This window comes from Neodiprion virginianus, chromosome 4, assembly GCF_021901495.1.
Source record: "Neodiprion virginianus isolate iyNeoVirg1 chromosome 4, iyNeoVirg1.1, whole genome shotgun sequence".
NCBI classification, from domain to species: domain Eukaryota; kingdom Metazoa; phylum Arthropoda; class Insecta; order Hymenoptera; family Diprionidae; genus Neodiprion; species Neodiprion virginianus.
In genome coordinates, this window is record NC_060880.1 from 26,390,239 (window position 1) to 26,416,510 (window position 26,272).

Genomic DNA, 26,272 nt, shown 5'->3' on the forward strand with positions numbered 1-26,272 from the left:
TTTCTATGTTGTAATACATGTCCGCATCTGAAATGCTATCTGAATATGATGGCAAAATTTAACATCAAGGCAGTTCCACATTTTCATTTCATCCTTTTCTTCGTTCTCATTCGCAGTTATAGACAAACGCAGCTTGCACATATTGATTCCAATGGCTCAACTGAATCTACTTATTAGGAGTTACGATATAACAGTCAAGCCCAGAGACGGGTCTGTCCGATAATAAGTAATGCTACCTTAGTCGCCCGCATGTTGTTCCAACTGCAGCAAAAGCTCGTTTTCTCTTACGAGTCTGCAGCTTTGGCGAGCGGAGAACGACTCCGTTAGTAAATGATTTATCACTTACAAGTATTAAATTAGTTGCAGGTATGCTCGAACCTACTTTACGCATTTTCACCTTTCCGGATTAAATAATAAACGATTTACTAAACCCGACGTTAATGAAATCCTGTTTGTCATCTGACGACGGGTTTTACATCGGTAAAAGACATTCATTCAAAATTCTGTGAGGACTGTGAAAAACAATATGTACCCCATCTGTATAGTGAGATTTTGAAAGTTTTCCCAGCGTAGTGAGTGTGTCGGAATTGATTTTACGTGCGCGTAATTCGAGTCAATTAACTCCGACATGTGTACAACGTTAAATTCGACAGGATTCGCTATATTTATTTTGCATACTACATATACATTTACTATATATATATATAAGTGCTTTAAGTCGTATTTTGCATAATGATAAAAGTTTTATTAACCGTACTTACTAGAAAATTCTACATAAGTATACATCGTTGCAATAACGGTTTGAATACCGTTGTATTTGCTGGTTGTTCCAACATTAAATCTAATTGCTTAGTTTATTACGTTTGTTCAAACAAATCGGACGTCAATTCTTTTGTTGCAGTAGCATAAACTTATCTCAATAGTTACAAACAAGAAAAAAAAAATCTAGTACGGACGACCGTAATTACTAAAAAGAATAATAACGCATATCAGATTTTATGGCTTCAGCTACAAAATTCAATTCCATATTGCTTTTAAAACAATATTTCTCGATTATGGTACAATATCATCACAAATGTAGATAGACACTTCCTTCGATGAATGAATCTTGCTTCGAGTGAAAATGCTATTTTATTCGAAATTGATCACAGGTAGTTAAATGCATACTAATTACTTCTGTTTGCATAATTCCACACTGTAAGTCGAAATGCCAAAACCACTTCTCAAATGAGTCACCGTTAGAAAAAAAAAAAAAAAACGAAAAGAAGAAATATAAGAATAAAGAACAAGCGTAAAAAGCGGCCGACCAACAGACGTCTGGGGCATGCGGAAACGTGGTCAGGTGTTCGAAGTCGCAGGCATGCATATCCAGCCTCAAGAAAATGTCTAATCTAATAATTGGCAACCGATTTCAGCCCCCCTGCGGCGCCGACAATGCCGCGGGAGCATTCCGGTACGAAGAAGCTCGTTGTCGACGTCTCCTCTTCGTCGTCACGTGAAAGTTGTTCGCCTCCTCCGGACGCCCTTCCCCTCGCCCTCGCGTGCCATCCGCATCGGTTCGAACCAGGATTTGCCATTACCTCGCCGAGTCGTTACACATACTCCGAGACGTAGGTGTGCCACGTGCTACGACGGTAGACTCGCAGCTCTTTCCTACACCTCGAATCGCTCGTCAGATTTATGCAACGAATATTACACAGGAGATGGTATTTCGATGTTGGCTCTCGGCAATTTATTTTGTCGGAACAATTTAGTCAAAACTTGACATTTACATTTCTCTGTAATAGCGGTGAGTCAAAGCTACAGGTATATAAACGTCCCGTGGATGTATGCGGACTAGGGTGGTCCTTATTTGGGGTGTTGACGAATTCCGATAAGTGCGCCCCCTAGACACGTTTGAAATAAATTAAAAAAAATGTGTGCGAAAACGGAGCGCTGTAGTCCAATTAGAAGACGTGCCTGTAAGCTCGTTTTGTTTTTCATTTGAATAACATGAGATTTTCAGACTACTTCAGTCATTATGTTTTTGAGTTGTCCCCATGAACGCAAAAAATTCTTTTTTCACATAAATCTGTTGTTCATGGGTACAACTACGCGTATATTTTTCCACAAGTCGTTATCACAACCTTTACGCCCCCCATCCCCCTGATATTATACACGACGGCAAATTGATCAACGTGAGAATACCTCTTTTTAGCCGCTTGATGCTTGACAGTATTTCACCAATTAAAAGGCAGTCTTATTTACGTCATAAGTTTGTAAAAAAAAAGTAATTGTACATGTGGGAAAAAATATGTATTTCAATTAGTGTATTTAAAAACACATCGTTTATACTTTATACTTTTTTAAAAAGTAATAATTAAAATTAAAATGTTTTGATCGCCGTCTGTTTTTCTGGATCGGGAAAGATTTTACGATATTTCGAGATCCATGAACAACAGATTTATGTGAAAAAAGAATTTTTTGCGTTCATGGGGACAACTCAAAAACATAATGACTGAAGTAGTCTGAAAATCCCATGTTATTCAAATGAAAAACAAAACGAGCTTACAGGCACGTCTTCTAATTGGACTACAGCGCTCCGTTTTCGCACACATTTTTTTAAATTTATTTCAAACGTGTCTAGGGGGCGCACTTATCGGAATTCGTCAACACCCCAAATAAGGACCACCCTAATGCGGACGTCTTATCGATGACAGACTCGTGAATATTCGAAATTGTTTGTTACAGCTACGAATCACTTGACATCACGGCGATTTAGGGAAATTAAGGATATGCTCATTTTTCTACTTCGAATTCTTTCCGCTTGGTGGCTGCCGCTGTTCTCTTCATTCTCGTGAGTGCAAGTCGCACGCAGAGATTGATACGCGGAAACACGTTTCGTTCGAGAATACGGAAAATTTGTTTTTCAATTGAAACTGAACGTGACTAGAGCTAAACAATGTTGAGGAACAATTCTTACCGCATGTTCAAACGTGAAACGGATCGTTCTTGACACATTCCTAACCATTTTGAATAGTACAAACGAAGAATAAATATTCCATAGGGATTTTCTCTCATTCGAAAGTATTCCTCTCGGCTCTTTTCGAAGCTGCGAATTCAATTAGGAGGAACTCTGGCGTTAATTTTATCGCGGACACGATGCAAGCAGCGAGGATGATATCTGCTCCGTAGATAAGAGTTGCGAAATAGCGGCCCGAGGTTCTACAACGAGTAATATTCTCTGCGATGTTAATGGATAATATACAGGGTAGCGATTCACTCGCTCGCATAATAACATGTATTTAGGTATGATATCCGAGGCGTATAATTTAAGTGCGACATTTATCCCTCTCCCGCACTGCATCTCGAGATCTCCCAGCTCTCATTTCCTTTCACCGCTTGGCTTCTTAATGTAACGGACAAATGTTTCGCCTGCCATGCGTTATTGCAATTATTCTGCATGCTTCTATGCACGGTTGTTATACCTCCGCAAAATGTGCACGTTTGACCGTCACTGCAGACTCGGAATTCAGGTTCACCGTTCATTCCGCTCTTACTCTCTATCTTTCAGTGCGATACATGGACCACTTTAATATTCTCTCACTTATCTCATGGCGCTCGTACAGTCTCGCTCGTAATCAATTTGTCCGCAGATAACTCGGACTTTGTATTCTGTACCTTTACATTCACATTTACACTTTAATCAAATTAATATGAAAACGTTAAAACAGACGTTTATTCTCGTCATTTGATACTCCCTTTATTCGCGTTTATCACGTCACAGTCGAGATAAAGACTTGTCGAATCGTCACTCGGATAAAAAAAATATCAGTGTCATGAATTTTATAAATTTAAACAATTACAGTACCTAGTTACGCTTTGATACAGGGATCCACGTGGGAAAATAATAGTTTTGAAACAAGAAAATCTTGCATTTAATCACCGATGACACTAATTATTATATAGGTATGTATAGCGACTGGTTAACGAAGCGAGTTAAGAAGCGCAAGAACACCTGGTCGAGTCTGACGCAAAGGAGCGGAACTTTTTTCTTTCTCTTTTGCCAGTTCACATTAATGCATATAGTTTTATTCAAATTAGTGTCGGATCGCCCGAAAGCCTAATAAAACGTAATGCTTCTCCTCTCGCCGACTATCCGTCTACCTGTCTCTGGGCCCGGCGGTCCACGAAAGCGAAAAGTAGGTATTTGTTACAAAATCGAAGAGACGACGCTCGTCTATTAGAGTCCGGTAAGGCGGCGAGAAACGGAATGGCGATGCGCACGCGTGTTTACTGTCCGATCGCAGGTGGATACCTACGCATGACGGTATAACATCATACATATATACGTAATACCTAAACCTTACAGGGTGATTCACGAGACTGTCTTATTTCCGATTCTCGGGTGATGTATCTTTAATCGTGCGGCGTTGTAATGCTCCGCAGAGAAATGAATGGAAATATGAGAGGATTTACGTTACATTTTCCGCATAAGAATTATTACATTATACACATGTGTATATATATATATACTTCACCCGCGTATCGTTGTATAAATCTTCTTTAAAAGGTTGTTGGTTTCATTTCAGGTTCAACCATATGAAGTACGACGTTAACGGATAACGCTGGCCAAGCACTCTGTCTGACTTGTGAATTGCGCCTTTTCCAACACAGTTCACCGTCACAACGTCGCCGAAAATGTGTTGAACACAAAATTTTCAGTTTCGTCCCACAACGTGCGAATGATCTTACCGAGTGTCGTTGAGTCAAACGCATTTAGAAATAATTTGACAGAAAAGCATCGGTTCCCAAGTTTGGATTGAAGAACGATGTTTAGTGCCGATTGAACTGATAGCATGTCAATAAGACTGCTGAATACCCGGTGGTTAGATAACGAAGCACAATTATTATAACGAAGTATCAGAAATTTTGCATTCGTCATTAGTTCTCGACGCTTGAAACGCGTAAAAATTTTTCAACATTTGACACATGCAGCGTTCAAAATACATCGGGAAATTGATACGAACATTGCTACGGTCATTGGTCATTTGTAAAATTTTCCTTCATACTCTGAAGTGAAAACAAAACTTGATAGCGATAAAACGAGGGGTCCAACGGTGCAGACTGGGAGGCATCGAAGGTTGAAAACGGTGTTTGAAACGTCCCGTAAAATATGTCCATGCACATATATAATGACCACATACATTGTTACATTGAGGCAGAGACGGCGAGAGGGAGGGAGGGAGGCAGGCACGTAGATTATACTCGCGTACTGTGTACACGACAGACCCGTTGGCGGTACAACTTTAGGAGGAACGGGTTTACTCGAAACGCTTGGGCGAGGCAGCTCGAGATGAACAAAGAGTAAAAGGAGGGATGAAAGATGGGACAAATTAAAACTAAATAACAAACCTTTTATTCGGCTACCGGTTTGACGTGACAACGGGAGTAGAACGTGTGTCGACGTTCACTCAACTCCGTCTCTTTTTATTTCAGACGGACTTAGACACAAACCTCGAGCAGCAGGTGGATGACGCAACCGAGATACACGCACCTCCAGTCTCATCTTTAGTGGCTTGTAAGAGACCAAGGGTCCGCTGCTACACCCGCAAGGTGGGCGTCTTGTACGGCACTGTGGGTTCGACGCAGCTGTATTGGCCAAAGCCAAAGACTAGGGCCGTCCATCATATTCCGGATGTTTCAGCCTCACGGAAGTCCATTCGATTCCTCGTTCTCGGATATCACAAAGATGCTTTGACTCGCGAGATATCACAGACAGCTCGCCGAAACCCTTCAAAGGCATTATCTATGGTAGTCTTTCTGTGCACATGTCGTAACGAGCTTCAATGGTATACGTGGAGTATTAATATATGTATGTACATACGACTTGTAACATTATTTTTGTAAGAAAATAAATTACTACGCAACACTAGGTTCTCAGTTGCAGATATCGCTGCACGATTGTCTTCTTCGGAGTTCTGATTGGTGAAATTCTGCAATGATAATTTTTTTAGTTACACTGCGGAGGTGAACGATTCTTTTTGTTAAAGAACAATGAAGGTAATTTCTGGTCTCATTTCACGTATGTTCCGTATCTGGGCACGGTTGAAGTTACCGCGAGGTATGACTGCAAGTAATTCGAACCGTGAAACAACAATCACCAGTCGAAGAATGAATTAAATTATCTTGAAATATATGTATAAGCAATACAAGTGAGTTTAAGTTACGGGGAATTCGATAGTTGACACATTTCCACAACTTTTTCATCGGATTCATAACACAGCTGTATAGTATTTCCAACTGACAATCACTGAGCAAGCAAGCAAGCAAGTAAGTAAGTAAGTAAGCGAGTGAGCGAGTGAGTAAGTGAGCAAGCGGCGTAACGCGTAACGCTTTAAACCATGCCTGAATAACGCGGAGGTAGGTATATCAAGAAATCGAATCCTCCCACGAGGCAAGTCTCATTGTAGTTACGTTTAATCTCCTGCAGCGGTGCAGGAGACACGTCACCTCGCAACGCATCCTGGGATAATCCTGTGTCCAAAGACGCCCGCGACTATAAAGTTACGTAACTGGACGCCTCACGCCTCCACTTACGTAAGCATAACCAGGACGAAGGTAGGCAAGTGGATATAAACATACTCCTCCATGCAGAGCTCGCATGTACCAGCCCATAATACGCCCAGGATTAGCTTTTTAAATTAATCGATGCGATTATGCGTAATCAGTAATCACCGACTGATGTCGGCGTAAGTTTAGGATTAAAGTTGTTACTCACAAAGGGAGTCATTTTTCCATACCTATATACCTCTGCATAACGTACTACGTATGGTATGGTATAATAACCACGGGTATTACCAAGAGCTTCAATCATTTCTCGGATACCGTTTAATTCTCGTAATATACGTGCCGTTGTGCGGTTATTCAGCGTTGATACGCCGTTTTACCTGCATTATTATTTTCATTTTTTAGTTAAAATTTTATACTTCATCATATTCCCAAATTAGGTGTTGTTTAATCCCGTCGTATTCTTTCGGTACATGCCGGTAAGAATACGTGCATTATTCACTGACAGAAGATAGACTTTTCTCACAATCAGCCGGTCCACACCTCGATCACGAAATTATCTTGAAATTAATCATAGATCGGTGTTGCGAAAGCGAACACGTTGTTTTCTTCATAAATTTCGATTTAATGGACGCATTATTAGAACTTGAAGGAAGTGAACAAGAATGAATCTTTTGGTATGTTAAATTAGTAAAAATCAGTGTTATGCGTGACAATTTTTCCTACGTGATATCTTTCAATGCGTCCTTCGTTGATCACCGTAAGGAAACAGATTGATGCTAGCAAGCAATTTGTAAATTAACTATGTGAAATAAGTGAGCGAGGAAAATAAGTTGCTGCAGAAATCCATAGCACCATAACGGCCTTCCATTTCGTGACGAAAGACGTCCCTCAAAAGTTTATCTTTGCACAGATGATCCAGCGGCCTGTTGGTCGCAAGGCCTATATTTTTTTAAACATTCAATTACGCGGATCTCTGTTCTTCCGGGAGTGAAATTTATAGCTTTTACTCCGTTCGTCAGGGACCATGCGTCACGATAATCTCACGACAGTCCACCTTGACGAGCATGTAACAACGTCGGTCATTCATCAAATGACGAGTCATCGAAGCGCAGGGGCATCGGGTACTCGAGGACAAAAATAGCCGAGCATAGCGGCAGGAATCGACCCGCAGGCTTAGGAGATAAGTAAAAACGCCTGCTTTGTGTTGCACTAGGTTCTCCCACGCGTTTTATGATCTGGGAAGAATGAGAAAACGCATTTGTGCAGCCTAGACCGTAATATCTTTCATTCTCACGTCCTTGCGTCGGCTGCACCGAGCATGCTGGCGTTGCGCATGCATCCGCGTGCACGTCCAGAGGCCAGAGCCGTGTCATAATAGAATATCCAGACACTCGAATCCGGAAGTATGATACACGAACGCGCCGGCAGACTCACGGGAGCAATTTACACGCAACGCGGAGCGCAAACCGAAGCAGCTAATAGATTTCAGAGCAATCCTGATTGCTCGGCTCGCAACATGCCTCGCTGAGAAGATACGAGCCTCGGCGATAGATCCACCGGTTGTTATCCTACGGCAGCCTCCTGGATAGACGGCTACATGCGGGAACAGAGATACCGACGACGAGGCAAGGATCTGTGCCACCCGGTCATTGGTGAATGTACCGTACGCTGTAAGAGCTCGACGAATGCGACGACGCTACGAATATGTACGCGAGTCTGGAACGCTCGACGCATCACCGCGAGACCTCGTCTCGCAATATCGTCCGAAAGTTCGACACTCTGTTAACTCGGTGAACATTGATTCCGAACAAAGTATAGAAAGATACGTACCGCTTTGCGGGGGGAAATATCGGCTGCACGGCAGGTATCTTGTTCGACAGTGGAAGAAAGTGTCTGGTAGTCATCGCGCCGTAGCTTTTTTATTCTAACCGGGTTCCTAAACTTGATTGATGAGCCACACACCGACCTCTGAAATTTACAGACCCATCTACACTTCGTGCTGTGTGAGGGAATTATTTTGCACGCGAAATATGATGTTGTTTGTTTATGTGTTATAACTGTATCAGCCCTGTGAAATTATTAATCATTAAATTTTACGTATTGTTAAAAAATAAAAACTCACGTCATGAACATCACTATGATTTATGGGTACGGCTTAATCGATGTGAACAGCGATAGCTGTTCAATTTGCAGCCCGGTTTATTATTCTTGAACCTGTAACGTTGGTTGGCCATGATCATGATGCAATCGTGACTATAGTTGATGCTTTGAAAATCACAGTTTGACATAACCGCGTCTGCTAAGGATCGTTAATTTATCCTTCCACTAGCTTTTTCCAAAAGTACGAATGGAAATACTCATCACGATAAAAGATTGTCTGTTAAAATTATGGAAATGGGTTAATAAATTCTGCATGTAGTCTGTTCTACTTATAGTTTTATTAGATGTTCCTCGTTCGAGTCACTCGACAAGACTGACGAACTGAGGGGCTGTACGAGAGAGGATTATTCATTCGTACCCGTTGCTCTAAACACATAAGAGCGTAATACGAGTATACAAATATGAAGAGATTAAAGATCGACGTAACACCTTTGTATATAATATATATGGTCTGTAGAGATTATTTTTATATACATAATAATATGAAACCAACAAAAAATATGTAGGAATCGACTGATTCAATTCACTTTTATAGCCTGAGATCTAAGACTCGATTTCAAATTAACTCGGCTGTACTAAAGTTTTACCTTCTTAATCTAGCACTGAGAAAGCGGTCCAACGGTACCGACCAGGAGCTGATATGGCTTGTTCTTATGAAAATGTAAACAATACAATATTCGACATATAATAAATGAGCGTTCAATGAATTGGATGTTTGCTCCTAATCGTATTTATATGAAAAATGCGAAGCGTCCTGCTACACATAGTATAAAACATATCGACTCCGTGGTCTAGTGACATTTCGCTGTGCTTCCTACCGTAAAATGATCCTACATGTGTACGTGTGTACCTAACTCAGACTCATGCACGTACGCAAAGAAATTATCGTAAAGTTTGCAAAGCGTATAAAATCCACTCAGGTAAGGATAGGTACTTTTCACTGCGTATCTCTCTCTGTCTCTCTCTTTCTCTCTTTCGCTCTCTACTTCGTTCGTAATTCGAGAAGTTCGCACCTCGGGGGTTATTCTCCTTTATTTTACGGCTGGAAGGCAGAAGAAAACTTATTGCCGACAAACTTTCAAAAAATTCAACTTCAGAGTATGAGACCGCGCAAAATTGAACGGCATGGGTAAATTTCACTTGCTAAATTCTTTCGTCGAATTTGAAATGATATTCGAAGTATTCTTGCCACTATTTTCCTCAGCATAAAGTGGCGTTCAATAATTTGCGAGCGACGGGAAGGTTTCTACGGCTGAAATGAAATTTCAAGTGAGCCGACCGTCGCCATGTTGAATTTTTTGTACCGGGGTTTCAACCTAGCCGTGTTACCCTTTTGATCAGTACATGCTTCGGTCTTAACGACAAAGAAAACGTAAAAATTCATTTTTATACACATCTCGTCATCCCTCTTCCCGGATTACCGTAATGACGATAAAACGTGGGTGTAGGTTGCGTATAGGATAAGCGTGTCGTTGATCAGGCACATACGTAGAAGCGGCGATCGGTGAAACGATGGAAGAAACGGGTGAGCGGAGAGCTGGATGGAGGATGAAAGAACCTGGAGGTGCGTTGGCGTCGGCGGTACCCACCCAACGTTTTGCGTTGGTGTGAAACAATCGGCAATGCATACCTGAGCGTTCACCATGCGCCTATCCAATTACTCCTAGCTAATTAAATTCAACAAAGCGTTCGACGTTACGCGGTCACCTTCCGCGCCGACAATCTTCCGCGATCAATTCAGATAGTGGGCTACAGCTATAAGCACCGGCTGGTGTTGTACGTACACATGCATGTGTACCAAGAGCATGTATAATATGTATATGTATACAGTTTATACCGGTCGGAGAAGTTCGCGTGTAGTCCCACCGTACTCCCGATACGCGATTAAATTGCATCCGGCAATTAATTTTTTCAACCAACGGGCACGAGTATTATATCTGCAACCTGCAGAAGTCTTTTACCTCAGACCCCAAAGTTAACTCGAAAACGAAGAGGTTCGCGATTATCTCGCCTTTCCACAGCGCAACGTGCACTGCTCAAAGATGCGAATCGAACGATCTACACGTCGGCAATCGCGCCGTTTCCTATCCTATACTCGTCCGCGAACGCCGGAAGTTGGTGCTATAACGTCCGCTATCGGATACCCGGTTCGGCACGCTGCGAGCTATTAAAATAGTTCGGAAAACTAAAATAATGATTGGCAGAGGTTCAATTCGTTCCAAGTTATAGACACTGAACTACGAATAAACTGCGTCAGGTACTTTGGCTAATTTGAAAGTTATAAAAAGCTAGCTTCTTTGTCGGGGACAATTTTTATCAGCGGATTGAAATTGAAATTTTGTTTTGAAATTGGACCGAGACTAAAACTTCCGTAATTACCAAAGCGTTAACCTTCTTTTTTTTTTACTGCAAGAGTTCTTGCCGCGCTTACGAGATAGAATAACGGTCAAGGAAAGAAAATTTCATCCTCGGTGTAGAATGTAGAGTGTTTTCTTTATAAAAAGTTTAAAACTTTTATACAAGCCATGTCCTGAATAATGTATTTTGTATAAATTTACCGGTGAACTGAGCTTGCCGTAGTTAATTTAACAGCCCATCTCACTTTGCACGTTCGTAAAGCTGGAGCGTCCCTCGGGAGCGGAGATTTCCCGGGTCACTGGTTTTAAGGGGATATTTCAACTGAAACAACTGGAAACGTTGCATGGATCCTCTCTAAAGCACTGATACAACTCTCAGTGAAGCACCTGAGAAGTGCAATTTAACAGCTGTATTTTATGATACACTATACGTTTCCGGGTGAAATCCGCTTATACGGTACATAACAAATTTATGTCTCATCGTCAAACACGCACACGCGTATAATACGCACCGGCAACTGATACGGTAGGTATAAAATATTCATATATCCACGATGAAGTTACAAAAGCTGAACAGCATCTCACAGATTCTGAATTTTTACGTCTAATTACAAGACGTTTAATTAATAACAGTTGATTGATGAAGAATTCCTTCCAGGCATGCCAGTAGCTCGAACATACCTCGTCAAGATATACGCGTCGTGTGAGGTCAGGCAGTCGGAGCTCGTAACGAAATAACCACGGGTGGATAACATCAAAATTTTACTTCCCTTCTGCAAAGCATCACGTTCAAGTGTGATCCTAAGCTAATACTGCAGAAGTTTCCAATTTTCCCAATGAACACCCAGAAGCGCCTACAACTCGTCTGTCCATGGCTACTTGAGCAATAAGTGGATCGTCATCTTCCCTCGGTTTCGGGGACCGTCCGAACCCGAAAATAGCTGTGACAAAAGGGGGTTAGAGCGAAATATTACCGGCACTCAAGGGGATGTGCTCAAGTTGTTTGCCTGTTTTGACATTCAGCGTCTTTTACGGATTCCGGTGATATAGGCCATGGGATTTCTACACGTAGCTCAAACTGTTCCTTCTGCACAGTTTCACGACAAGTATTGTATGCGTAAAAATTCACCTCCTACCCCTCATCTCTTTCTCAAATCATATTTTACCGAATGATTCAGATATTATTCAGAGCCCAGCTAAGATGATGTTTAACTGATTTTAAAAACGTTTTGAAAGCACTCTAACAAGTCTCTATATAGTATATACTTTACAGTTTGTCGAACCCGGCGGTGAAATTTTCAACGCCGAAGAAAGGCAGCAGTTCGGACACATCCCCTTAAACGGAAGTCAAACAATCATAGAGATGAGTCGGCAGAATTGAGCCAAGCATCATTATTCGTCGGCCAAACAGTTCCGTTTACTCCAATCAGTTCTTCCGACCCATGCATATGCCATATTTCAGCGGGAATTGATCTCCTCGAGTCTGGTGGATGTTATAGACTGAGAAAAATTTCATTTGTTACAGTAACTAGAAAAATTGAGTAAAACAGGTACCGTCAAAAAAAACTGTTCGAATATTGTTGGAATTACGAAAAACGAGGTACGCCGAACCATTTTGCGCCATCGTCGATCCTTTTTTGATAATTGCAACGCAAAATCAGTTCAGTTACAAGAAAATATATAGTAACAGTGATCGTAATGAGAAAGAACAGTAACGGATACTCGATTTTCTGGTAACAGCCAAAAATCTAATTTTCATTTTGTACCTGGAACTATATTTTTTGATTATAGTAAAAAATGAAAATAGTCAAGAACTGAGCGTTAACCGGAACTAAAAATTTCTCTCAGTCTATCCTTGGCCGCTCTGCGCGCGATGCAGGAGCCACCGACCGGATTAACGGAGCAAACGTGAACGCGTTTCTGGATCGGGGCCAGATTGCCCCGTGAATCAACGTTGATCGGGAAGATCGAGGATTGCACCGTGGTGCAGAATAGTTACCTACACGACACACATCTGCACCAAGACATTCGCCCCCTCGATCCATTACAATCCTTTACGTATGATGCACTTGGCGCGTGTGCGTGTGCGAGCTGTCGCCGAATGCACGCAGAGAAGCGGCATTCGCGTGGAATCGTATGGACTTTCACTTGTCCTCGGGGTACCGGAGAACGGAGTCGACGTCGATGCGGAGGCGCGTCTTCTTCGATCCGCGTAGTAGATAAGAGGAAGTGTATTTGTACCGGAGCCGAGATCGAGGGTTGAGAATTACGGTGGCTTCTAACCGCGGCGCGTGGTGCGAGCGTGTAATGTATATTTTGGTCTTCAGGGAGACGAAGGAGAGGCCCGAGGGTATGCCGGTTGATTAATTGCCCAAAACTTTTGAACCTTGCACCCGATCTCGGTCCGCAATTAACGGTATACCAACTCTGCTCCTCCTAGTTTTGACCGCCAGGGAACAACCGCGCGGTTTTTTATCACCGGAAGTTGCGTAACGGCCGCCGCATGAGTCTTGCGCACTTACGGTATGTGCCTGCTGCAGCCAGAGAATGAACTTTTTAAAAAATACCGGCAGCGAGGCGCCCCTGCGGTCTTTATACATTGCGGTGAAATTAAATCTTCTCATCGTACGATCGGTACGTGAAAAAACCACGAGCCATGGAGTCTGCGGTGTTCAATCAACTGTCCGCGCTTCTTGACGACGTGAAGATAATTTTTTTTTATCTATTTATTTATTTGTTTTTTTTTTACTGCCAAATTGAGACGGAGAGAAATGAAGGGGCAAAAAGGAAAGAACGATATTGAAACGAATTAGCCAAACGGCGGATGGTTTTAGAAATGCGTAACGGTGATTTCGGCAATGCAGCTGAAAAAACGAACCGCCCGTACTTAAACCAATACTGTATATCCTCAATTCGGATATGCACCCCGCTGATTTAGGGGAGCGGAATAAGCGTCGTTCGAGCTGAAGCTGTCGACAGTTATTGCAGCCTGAGAGAAGCTAACTGCCAACTGCGGGCAAAGTTGTAACAACGTCGATTCGTCCGTGGGTAGAAGAACTCATCTCGAAGACTTTCACCTCAACTCTGTGCCGGCAGGGTTTATTCATTCGTTTCCGCAAATTTAAGTTTCTACAATTAATCATGCGTGTATAGCCCGCGGCCATGAGGACTGTCGGTAAAGTGTAACCTCGAGATTTCATAGAAGCTGCACGGACGATTATGTGTGACCGGTCGAAAGTGGAAATGAAGAAATGGAGAAAGGATGATGGGCCGCAAATTACTGGAAGTCAGAAAACAGAGGAACGAATGACCCGTCACGCGAGATTAATAACGGATTTCGGATCACCGCCGGCGGCAGAATGGACCAAGGTTAATCGTTTCGCGAAAGGTCGTTGAGCAGAATAATGATCCAACCGCAGGAACAGATGCAGCGTCTTGCAGGGTGTAATTCTAGAAGAATTAGAGAAGCATACGGAACGGTATCGAGGATCTTTTTTTGTTTCGTCTGCACGTGCGGTTAGAGATAATTAATCAAAATCAGCAAAAACCACGAGTACTTGGATGTGTTTACAAAAAATGTACAAGTTCGACATTAAACAATCGATTAGCGCGTCAAGAGATATCAGTGAATTGAAAAATACCAGATTTCCGTTGTTTCCAACAGAAAGTTTGAATCATACTTATACTTATAAGGGGATGCTTAATGAAACACTCGGGAATTCTTAAGCCTGTACAAAAAGCGGCCTCAAGCCGTCTAGAAAATGTAATGGACCATTAGGCAATAATCACCTATTTATCCGAGTTAAGAATCGAGATATAAACGTCCGCCTATCGACTGGTTCGAGTAATCCTGACCCGCGGGCGAACGAAAAATGTGCAAAAAATGTATACATTGTTTTAGCATTCCTAGAAAGAAAATAACAATAACGCGGTATTGCAATAAGACTGTGAGTTGATTTCTCGGCAAGACCTCGGAAAGACTCGCTTCTTCCTCGTCTTTTCCGTCTTTTTCATCATTTCGCCGCCCAGAAGTTGCAATTAGTCTTAAACTGTACCACGAGCTCCGAAGAAGAAGCGAGCCGATCTGAAAAAAAAACATTAATAACTTCCAAGTTGAGTGGGATCTGTTTAATTTTTATTACTATGCGAATGGTAGTTACCTTTCGTTTTGCGGAACGCGCATTACCAATCTTTCCCGTTTTTACCCGCGCGCCTGAAAATAAACCAGACTCGTTGCAAGTGTATACAATATATAGGTATACGTGCACACAATTCCTACATGTCGCGTGATTCGCGAACGGCGTAAAAGTAAATTTGAAAAAGAGCACGTGTGACAGTCGGCAGCTGAGCGACGACGGCCGTCGCCGGAGACTCTGTAAGCCGTCGAGGGTGCCAAACGGTTTAAAATGAAAGCAGCGATAATTCCACTAAGATGACTTTTTTATCGCTCTCGTCTTGACGTGCAGCCGGGGGGACCCCCGGAGTAGGCATCGCCTGGAGCGCAATTTTTTCCCAACCTGGCTCTTGTTTTTACGCCTCCGAGCTCAAACTGCCGTTTAATTACGTATATACGCGTACATACCTGTACGGACCAGTTTAAGACGGTGCGAGTAACGACTTTTTACACCACACGATCGAGTGATTGGGGAATCGCTGTATGGTTCGGTGACGAGCCGTTCAATTTTCATTGGTAACGCGTTTCTTTCTTACGGTACTTTTTTCTAAACTCTCTCTACAGTATAACAATTTTTTTTGTACGCTTTAAGCCGCTATTATAAATCCCTCGATCCATCTAACGATTCAATAAATTTTACATCCGTGTACACGTTTGTAATAATATCTATAGTCCATCTAATCGACAACTGTTAACAGTTTACCGACTTTTTTCTGTCTGTCTCGGGGAGTATGGCTCTTGTCGAAAACGACGAGTTGACCGATCCTTTTTTCTGAATTTCAAAATTGCAGATGATTATTTAAATAATATAGCTCTCGCCGTTCAAAATTTGGAATGCCCCGACCTCGTCTACTGTTTACAAAATGTGTGCATCGCATGTGTGTCGAAGAAAAAAATTTGTCTAGCTACGGTAGCGCCATATGTTTTCGGGTGTTCTGCTTAAAATTGGTATACGTTTTTTTGCCACTTCTTTTTCTGCGAATCTATTGTGCCTAATCTCCGATTTCGCTTCTTAAGATCTTACAGGTATTCTAGGCTCTGGTATAGGAATCTCTAGGAGCACCTGCCTGAGCCATTTTACTTCTTTTTTTACTCGAATATATTAACGTAGACATTATTCATTTGTAACGTCCTCGCAACTCGTTCCGCAATGAAAAATGTGCCGAGAAAATTTTTATGAAAAGTTCATCAGGCGGAAGGAGTTTCTTCGTAATGCACATATTACGTGAAATGCTAATTCACCGCATTTAGTCAAAAACGATGTCTGATGTAATTGAATCCGCGCGTATAAATTGGGAAACGAAAGTCACGCAACGACATTAAAAAAATCGAGCATCCGATGCGTCAAGAAAATAATTATATCCGTACAGGTTTAGTCTTCTCGAATAAATGTTCGATTCGGAAAAATGGTAGAAAACACGTGGAAGAAATTTCGACGATCTTGCAGTCTCAAACTTATGCATGGTAATTTTTACAGAAAAAGTCTTGGAAGAATCATAGAAATGGAGTGAGATTAAATCGAGGGAGTCGAATCTTCCGTCGGCCGGTACGTACCTTGGCCAAAAACGATAGAGCCGATAAGACAGCCTTTTGACGGCGGAGCGAATGAATACTCGAATATCAGCGCGTCTCAAGTGTAGCCTGCAGGCTGACGAGCCGCGCAAGTGTCGAAATGCTAACCGTCAGCTATTTTCTGCCGGTTCCTAGATGCACAGATGGGCCGTCTTAAATGCCCTTCGAGTTCTTACCGTCTACTCGCCGAAGCCCAGCGGGAAGACATCTGCGAGGACCAGACGGTGGCTAAGCTCGAATCGCAAGGTCGTGTAATTGATACAGTCATTACCGGCTCGTACCTTATACCTCGCATTATCCCGGCGAGACGACGACTTTCGGAAGAATAGTTTCGCATCATACTGCCATAATTTTTGTACGCCCTTTTCCTTATTTTACAGCCGCAACGGTTTTCCGCGACGAGACGTCTTGAGGTCGAACACATGAGTTCAATTTTCATCATCGTCATGTTTACTTGCGCTGCTTTGCATGGCTCGGAGTAGACGTTTTATCACCCAATTAAAATAAACGTTCTCCTTTTATCACTTTCTCAAATGTTTCTGCAATTTTAATTCAATCGTTACGCATCGCCCTGCTCGTGGTATGCTCGTGGATTGCGAAATAACACGCATCGTTGTCGGAACTTTGTGATGTAAGGCGAGGTCATTTTTACGTTTAAACTTCACGGCGTGTATAATCTTCATCGATTATTATCCCCCGAGACCTCGAGGAGGCGATGAGTTTCCTCATTTTTATCCTCCGGCGGCACAGATACTCACATACATACAGATACAAAATCGTTTCACAGTCAAAATCTGGGGCATTTGTGGCTTTCGCTATGATCAATCTCCAAATGACAACATTGAATAATTCGAGGCCAAGAGGAAGTTGACGACCGATTTACAATGTCGCCATTATCGTTACGAAGGGTTCGTTTTCATTCTCAATTGAATTGCGACGCTCGATTATACCGAGTCCGTCAAAGATAGACTCTGGAGCCGAATCGTGTTCGGAGTAGCTTTTGTCTCGGGAACAGTTTGCCTCGCGTTTTTCGGAATTCTCTAGCCACAGACGAAGATTGGCAATGGTTGATTGCGCTCTTAATGAACTTGGCCAGCCCCGTTTCAGCCGCTGCAGCAATCCGTAGGTGACACTACACGATTTCCGATTTACATATCGTACCTACTGCGATTCCTCGCGTTACGATCGACGTCACCGATTCAAAATCCTGAAACGACATGTAGACCTACGTTAGATAGGTAGTAAGTGAAAAATTGAGCCAATGAAAAAAGACGATTTCCTGCACGAAGTAACCGAGCTTAGCCATTCGTCGATCGCGTTTATAGCCGTTCCGGCCGTTTACGACGATCCTTGTCGGCACGTCGCGTTTCTTGAATAAAATATTTCTTCGTTTTTTCTCACCGTTTTGCATTATTTTCTTTCATTCTTTTTTTTTTTCCTCTCCCTCTTCGCCATTTCCCCCTCGAGTTAAGCTCAGACTCGGACGAATTAGATCCAGGCAGACGAGACACGGCTATATAAGAGCGGACGAAACGGCCGCGTCGAGCTACACGCGGCAACTCTCTCTATACTATACTTTTCATAATTGCATCCATGTACAAGATGGTCAGGACTAAAGTGGCATAAGTCAGGCTCGTTTTATTCCAAAGAAAAACAAAGCGGTTTCTCGTTCCCACAAGTTTTTACTATACTACACATAGTGATACAGATATTGCGATGTGTGTGCACAAAGAGATACGAGGCGCATTTATTTCCAACAACCAAACTTTTAACTATTATCGACATTTCTGGATTCTTGGTTCTTATACCCTCCGAATGGGTATTTCAACTGAGAAGAATTGTACCGAAATATTGCCAGTGTACACGCAACCCTTCGGAGAGTGAAACAACGTTAGAACTCGTGCATATAACGCGCAACTATATTCATTCCCAATTAAAATTTTTTCATCTAATTCGATCAATTTTTTTGCATCATATAATTAGATACTATGCATCGTCTCAGACTGCTGAAAGACTCGAATTGATTTCATAATTAGTAATTAGTACTGCATTATTATTGAAACGATTGAATGGGACATACTTTAGTTACCTTCAGCGTTTTTTAATAGATTAAGATCGTAATCCTTCCGATCCTGAAACTGCATTTTGGCAGTGCTTATTGGTATATATATATATATACGTTATTTCTCGTGAACTTGAATGGTCAAGAGTACTTGACCACGTAGTCTGATTGCGAACTGTGCGCAATGAGAAACATAATTCCTATGTGACACCTGTATGAAAGCTGTTTATTTATCGATCGATCGCCACTTCGTCATTGCGGAGTAGTTAACTCGGTAAGGTAGATAAATATAGTAATCTGCGAATAAAAGGTAGAAACGAGCAGTTGAGTGTTATCATGTAGGTACGTAGCATGCAGACCGTGAAAATCAGAGGCAAAACAACGGTGGGGTTAGTTTTCAATATATCATCATCATTAATCATTCAATGTGGTTTTGTGACATCATAATATTGACAATTCATCTATTTACATGATAATAATAATAATAATAATCGTAATAATATTAATAATAATATTAATAATAATAGTTAATAATTATAATCATAATAATTATACACGTCTACTACAAATATACAGAATTTTTTTTATACAAAAAGTTATTATACTCGAAGTCTTTACAATGTGATCTATACCATAATTACGAGATGAGTTTTCGGGGGGTCGGGGGTTTAAGGACGAAATAGGATATCGGAATAAGGGGAGCAGTGCAAGAAGGGATGAAGAACGCCAATCGAAGTCACTCACGATGGTACGTTTTCACCCTTTAACCTCTCTCTCTGTTTCTCACTCCCTCTCGCAATCTCGAAATTGCGATAATATTTGAATAATGTATCAGAAAATGAGACAAGACGAGTTAAAGTATTTTTCGAGAAGTTGCAGCATATATATATATATGCGAGATGCGTCGACACATATGTCAATTAATGTACATATATTTATATACTATGAAATGAAATTGTCGAAAGAAGTTATACGCGGTAAGTACAAAAAATGACAAATTGTTTCCCTAGGTCATTCATATATAATATGCATGTATAGCGTATACATTATATTGACGCAAGATTAAGAAATTATAAAAATTTCAGTTTTTATTCCCCCCACCCATTTTGTTATACGTGCCTCTACAGATTGTGGGTGGTAGTAGGGTAGTTTTTTTTAGTAGCACCCCCGAACCAGCCCGATCGACACTCACAATCAAGTATATAACTATACCTATATATTATATAATTAAACCGCATCTCGTTACCAAATTTAAACGCCAAAATTTTTGGCTTGTCAGATATACATTTTACATTTATTTCTCTTCCCCCGCCCCGCGTCATATATCGCGCGTGTTACATTACGTTATTATTTTTAAATACAATAATACAGGCCACGATCGAGCTTAGTTCGAGTCCACATGACTTAGTTGCTATGATAATATTTTATATTCGATCATTTAATTTTTACTTCATTATTATTATCGAGTTTTATTTTACTTTACTTATTCATTTTTCTTCTTCTTCTTTCATTAATATTATTTAACAGGAACATTAGCGAATCTTTGTTCTTCGTCTTCGTATGATAATGATAATGCTAGTAATAATAGTAATAGTTGTTACAATAATAGTAGTAATAATGTAATAATATTAATTATCATAATCATCAAATCTTCAACTTCATCAGCGTTTTACAAATAAATAATTGATTAATAACTATAATTTTCACAGTAAAAAAAAAAAAAAAAAAAATAGAACGGAAACAAACAAACAAATCGAAACCTGTATCGGATGTCTGATTCAACGAGGCGTATTACATGACATTATTATTATTATTATTATTACAAAGTCACGCATCACCGTGCCCGTTGATCCCGCCCGTATCTATAAACACCCTCTTAATTCACCCCCCCCCCCCCCCCCCAAATTACGTATGCAAGCAGAAAATATTGTATATATATTCATGCAACGGATCCAGCTGGCACGGGTTGATGGTAGAAAACGAATAATTTCCAATTTTTATATTCCCCTTTTTCATGATCGCACAGAGACTCGAACGCTGTTTGGATTGACAAAATCATATATATACATATATAAAAATTAACTAGAAAAGATCGATTCGTCGAGTCGTAAACTAACTACATGTTCTTACGACTGAAGAGCTAATTGTTCAAGAGCTAAAGAGACATTTATATGTATATATGTATATATTATGTATAAGAATTGAAAAGAAAAAAAAAGAAAAAAAAAAAAAAAAATTCAAATAAAATAAAAAGAAAGAAACGTAACATTTTACAAATCTTTACAAAACTTTACAGGTGTGGGATTGATGTTTTTCTTCTCCCTCTTTGACAAAGGGAGAGAAATAGAGAGAGACGGGGCGGAGATCACACGTTTCGTTCACGTTGACGAAGTTCCGCGGCATGCATATCGTATCTTATACGTATTACAAAGACATATACGACACGATATGATTCGTAGTAAGTAATCGCGAACGAAATGAAGGTGTACGGTATTGTACATATTTCGTAACAAGTTTATAGTACACATATTATCATCTATCGTTTATACCTATTTAAAGAGCGTTATTGTATTACAGTATAAGTTCGAGGCTACCATTAATTTCTATGCAGCAGCTTACTTTAACCGTTTTGGCGAGGATTATTCGAGCAAGAAAAGTGGCGGGTTTCGTGGGCCACGCGTGAACGATTTCTACACGTGTTCGTGTGTATACACACGCCGATAAAGAACTTTGCGACGACGACGATGACGCGACCATCTTTTTCGCCCGCACATCACAGCCAAGCGCGAGCATCCGTTTCCGTAACGGAAGCTATCGTCATCTCTCCTCTCTATACACGCGTCGACGAGTTCCCGCAGCTACATTCTCGCACACATACACATACATACGTATATATACGTTTGTACGTGTTTGCGTGTGTCTGGCAAGGGGGAGTTTGGCAGCCTAGTTTTACGAGCATTTCCGGGAGAAACCCACGACGACACAAGTCAAAAGGTTATACCGCAGAGAGGGTTGAAAGGTTTGAGGGAAAGAGAGCGATAAAACGAGGAAAAAGGGTAGAGAAAAAAAAAAAAGAAAAGAAAACAGAGACGAGAAAACGAAAAGGTGACACACGCAGGGCCTGGGATTGTGTGGGCCACCCTTTCGGTTAGCTGGAATTTTTGGAATCTGCACAATCTCAAAACTCACGAGGGGTTGTCTCTCGCTTCCCGTCGTTGTGACAAATTCTTGTGCATGAGCCATTTTGTCCCTCTCCTCCCCTTCAACTTTATGGAAAAGGTACGGAATTTTTCCGCCGTTGCGCATGCATACATTGCCCGACGGCAATCGCGATCCTGGTAGAATTGGTTTCTCCAGGATCTCCATGTACATATACATATATATATATACATTATAAATCATGATAAGACGAAGAACGCGTGAAAACTAGGGTGAAAAAAATGGTCACGAGAATTTTACACCGATCGCAAAGTCTTTTCGTTTACTGGCATACATCTCTGTATATTTATATACTGTAAACTATGTTTCTATTCATCTATATAACTCTCAGCTGTAAATCGCGGTTGCAATAACGTGTATAATCGTCTATACATACATATGCATGCATGTAGATATATATTGCAGAGGCAGGCATAATTTTTTTTTTCCACAAAGTCTGTTTCGAATCGATGTGCTTTTGAAATGTGGATGGATCGATGATTAAATAATACGTAGAGAAAACAAACAGTGTATAAAGACAAAACGAAGCGTTTCGCGGATGTTGTGTAACAAAAACAGAAACAAACAAACAAATAAAAAAAAAAATCATTTCTGGAAGTAAAAGAGCAAGAAGAACGAAAAAGAATCTGTTTCATTTCTCTTCGTATATCACTCGTCGTTACGTCTACTGTTATCTTTCGCGCGTGGTAGGTATATCAGTATAATGTATATAGGTATGTATCATGTATGTAGATGAAAAGCAATGCTACGGTAGTAACACAGCGACATGATTAGCAGGCGCGTAACGTCCAAGATTGTAAAGAAATATGTATAGTAACAATGCATGTTGTTTTTGTGGTGTGATACCATATACGATTGAAAATCAATAGGAGGATGATAGTTGTAATAATAGTAATAATAATAATAATGGTGATAATAATACGCTTATTTAATACAATAATATTATTATCAATAGCAATGATGATGATAATAATAATAATAGTAAATAACAATAATAATAAATTAGTTCTGTACAGGGTGCTTCAAGCATGATAATATTAATATGCCTAGAGATCGAGCCGCGGTGCACCAGAGGAATTAAATTTGAAGAGAGAAAAAGAATTATGTAATAATGATGGTGTGGGAAAAAAAAAAAAAACGTGCACAATTATCGCGGCAGAAGAATCAATACCGGAAGTCGGCAATTGTTGCAAACGCTGCGCTCAAGTGATGTGTATGCATGTATGTATGATATACCTATGTGTTACATATACAATAGGTTTCCTTGTGGTGCACCCATGGATTTCGTCGTGCTTCGGCTCTTCAGTGTGTATACATATACATACACACATGTATATATATATATATATAAATAAATATATATACATAGATATGTATATAAATATACATCTAGGCGCGCCGTTCGCGCGCGTTATTACACGTACACGCATATATATACGTATATATTAACACAATACATACATATACAAGTATACATATGCATGTATACATTTACATATATATATTTTTTTTTTTAATAATATAATATATTTATAAATATTGTTGTTGAAAATATTCGGCGCATTCACGCGCAATAATAATACAATCACACGCACACATACGTAAGGACTTACACGTACAGAGACACACACAGCCGAATCGGAGACGATCGACGCCGTCGTCGCAGACACACCGAAGCCATTCGCCGCAATTCGTGGTCAAGTAGAGAAATAATTATAATAGGAAGAGACGAAAGAGAGATTTAATAATAATAATAGCAATAATAATAATGATAATAGCAATAATAATAATAATAATTACAAAAAATTACGAAAGAGGAAAGAAAATAAAAGATATGTAGAAAAATAATCGTAAAAACAAACAAACGAATACATATACATTATACATTTAGTATAGAACCGGGGAAAAAAAATATCTGGTCATGTTATCAATTATATATATATACATTCATATATATATATATATATATAACTTATATATAAAAACCTATAATATCGAAAACTGTGTTCTGATCCATCAATAATTTTTTCCTTCGTTCCAAGTTCAAAAAATTCAATCAGTTTCGCGTGTTTTTCGTTAATCAATTTTCATAATACGGAGCCGGAGGGGAGAAGAAGTTTTTCCAATTTTTTTTTGTTTTTTGTTTTTCGTTTTTTCCTTTCGTTCTCCCCTCCCGCGCGCACCTACTACTTATTACCACACAAGCACAGTATTAAACGAACGGACAGGCTACACTTCCGTCGCGAGCGTCGCGGCGAGCGAGGCGTCGTGCCTGTAATGATCGTCGATAACGTAAACGCCCCCGGCGCCAGCGGCGGGATCTACGCACGTCGAGTCCGCGATCGTGGCCGGTGGCCTCTTCAGCAGGGGTGGTTCGGCCCGTTCGCAGCACGACTGCTGCTGATCGGCGAACATCGATGTCCTCTTGGCCTCCAGTATGCAGTCCTTTTCCTTGAAAAGGTGGGACGCCCTGTGAGCCGCGGCCGCCGCGTCGATATTCAACTGTTTCGTCGTCCTCGCGTTCGTCCTGACGTCCTGCATTACGGGTTCCGGTTTGTAGCCGCCGCCGGAGCAGGACGAGTCAATGGTGCAGTTGTCGGTCTGAAAGGACGAGTCGAGGTCGTCCCTCGTCACGTTGTTAACACTCTTGTTCGCGGCCCCCCAGGTGTTTTTTATCATGTGGGGATCGCCGCCTCCCAGCGAACAGCTACCGCCGCTCCTCTTGCTCATGCTGCTGTGAACGGCGTTCCTCTCGTTCTGGAGTCTGGCCTCCTCGTCAGCTTTCGCCTGTTCCCGCTTCTGCCGCCTCTTCATGCACATCACGGCGACGGCCGCGACGAGGACGAAGGCCGGCACCGCCGTCGACAGGGTGGCTATCACGACGACGTGCTCGGTCGTCAGTCCGGCGTCCCTCGCCTCGGCGGAAGTCACCGGTTTCGATATGTTTCCGGTCCAGTAGCTCGGCCCCGATGGTACGGCGGCCGGAGGCGCCCCGACTTCCTCGGCGCAGGTCTCGCCCCGCCATCGGTCGGTGCACAAGCAGATGAATCCGTTGACCCTGTTCTGACACGTCCCGGAATTCTGACACGGCGCGCTCTTGCACTCGTCGACGTCGACGCTGCAGTCCTTCCCGGAGAAACCCGGCTTGCAATAGCAGACGTAGTCGTTCGTCCCGGGAACGCACTTGCCCCCATTGGCGCACGGCTTGGTCACGCAGTAATCGACCTTCTTCTCGCACATCTTGCCAACGAAACCGGGAACGCACTGGCACCGGAACTCGTTCACGAGGTCTATGCAGGTCGCCCCGTTCAGGCAGGGATTCCCCAGACAGTCGTCGACGTTCTTCTCGCACTTCTCGCCGTCGAAGCCTGCGGCGCATTTGCACCGGTACCCGTTCAACTGATTAACGCACGTCCCCCCGTTCGTGCACGGATTCGGCGAGCAGTCGTTGATCTGTGTCTCGCAATCGGTTCCCGAGTATCCGGGCGGACAATGGCAGACGTACCCCCTGAGAGAATGATCCTCGCAGGTCGCGCCGTGGAGACAGGGTGAATCCCTGCACGCCGTCGTCTCGGACTCGCAGTGTCTTCCTCGCCATCCCGGCGGACAGGTGCATCGATATCCCGTCTTCCCGGTCCCGAGGGTCGCGTTCTCCGTGCACGATCCGCCGTTCCGACACGGATTCGAGCTGCAGTCCTGCAGCGAGGTCTCGCAGTCCGTGCCCTTAAACCCTGGCGCGCAGGAGCAGGTGTAGCTGCCCTGACCGGTGTTGAAGCAGGTGCCGCCGTTCGTGCAGGGCTTGTGATTCGTACAGTAGTTCAAATCCTGGTTGCAGAATAGCCCGCCCCATCCCTCGTCGCACAGACACTCCCAGGGCTTTTGGCACGTGCCGTGGAGACAGCCCGGGTAACGCTCGCACTGATCGCAAAGCGCCCCCTTCCACCCGCTGTGACATCTGCAACGAGACAAGAAGAAGAATTCTCTCATTAGTTAATTAATCGCCGTGGGTTCCTCTCCGAGGCAACGAGAATGCCGATCAGTCCAGGTTTCAAGAGGCTACGTTGCACCATCGGGCATCGACCATCGACGGACGACACGGTCAACCCTTCGGTGCACCGACGAATTAGAATTCGGTCGATACGCCCGATAAGCGGATCGTAGAATTTACAACATTCC

The 26,272-nt window shown here is 42.0% G+C and overlaps 1 protein-coding gene and 1 long non-coding RNA gene across 4 annotated transcripts in view; both read right to left on the reverse strand.

The window, feature by feature from the left end:
* Positions 1-1,646: 1,646 nt before the first annotated feature.
* On the reverse strand, positions 1,647-20,739 carry LOC124302507 (uncharacterized). The gene is made up of 4 exons (XR_006907719.1): positions 19,435-20,739; positions 13,463-13,467; positions 4,211-4,219; positions 1,647-1,659 (listed from the first exon to the last, which is right to left on the reverse strand). It is a non-coding gene; the product is annotated as an uncharacterized LOC124302507 (long non-coding RNA).
* A 3,450-nt stretch (positions 20,740-24,189) lies between these two features.
* LOC124302318 (neurogenic locus protein delta) overlaps positions 24,190-26,272 on the reverse strand; it is an 81,532-nt gene continuing 79,449 nt past the window's right edge. For all 3 annotated transcript variants that reach the window (XM_046758359.1, XM_046758358.1, XM_046758360.1), the window contains exon 6: positions 24,190-26,051. In XM_046758359.1, the coding sequence (XP_046614315.1) occupies positions 24,326-26,051 (1,726 nt within the window). In that variant the 3' untranslated portion in view covers positions 24,190-24,325. The remainder of the gene's footprint in view (positions 26,052-26,272) is intronic.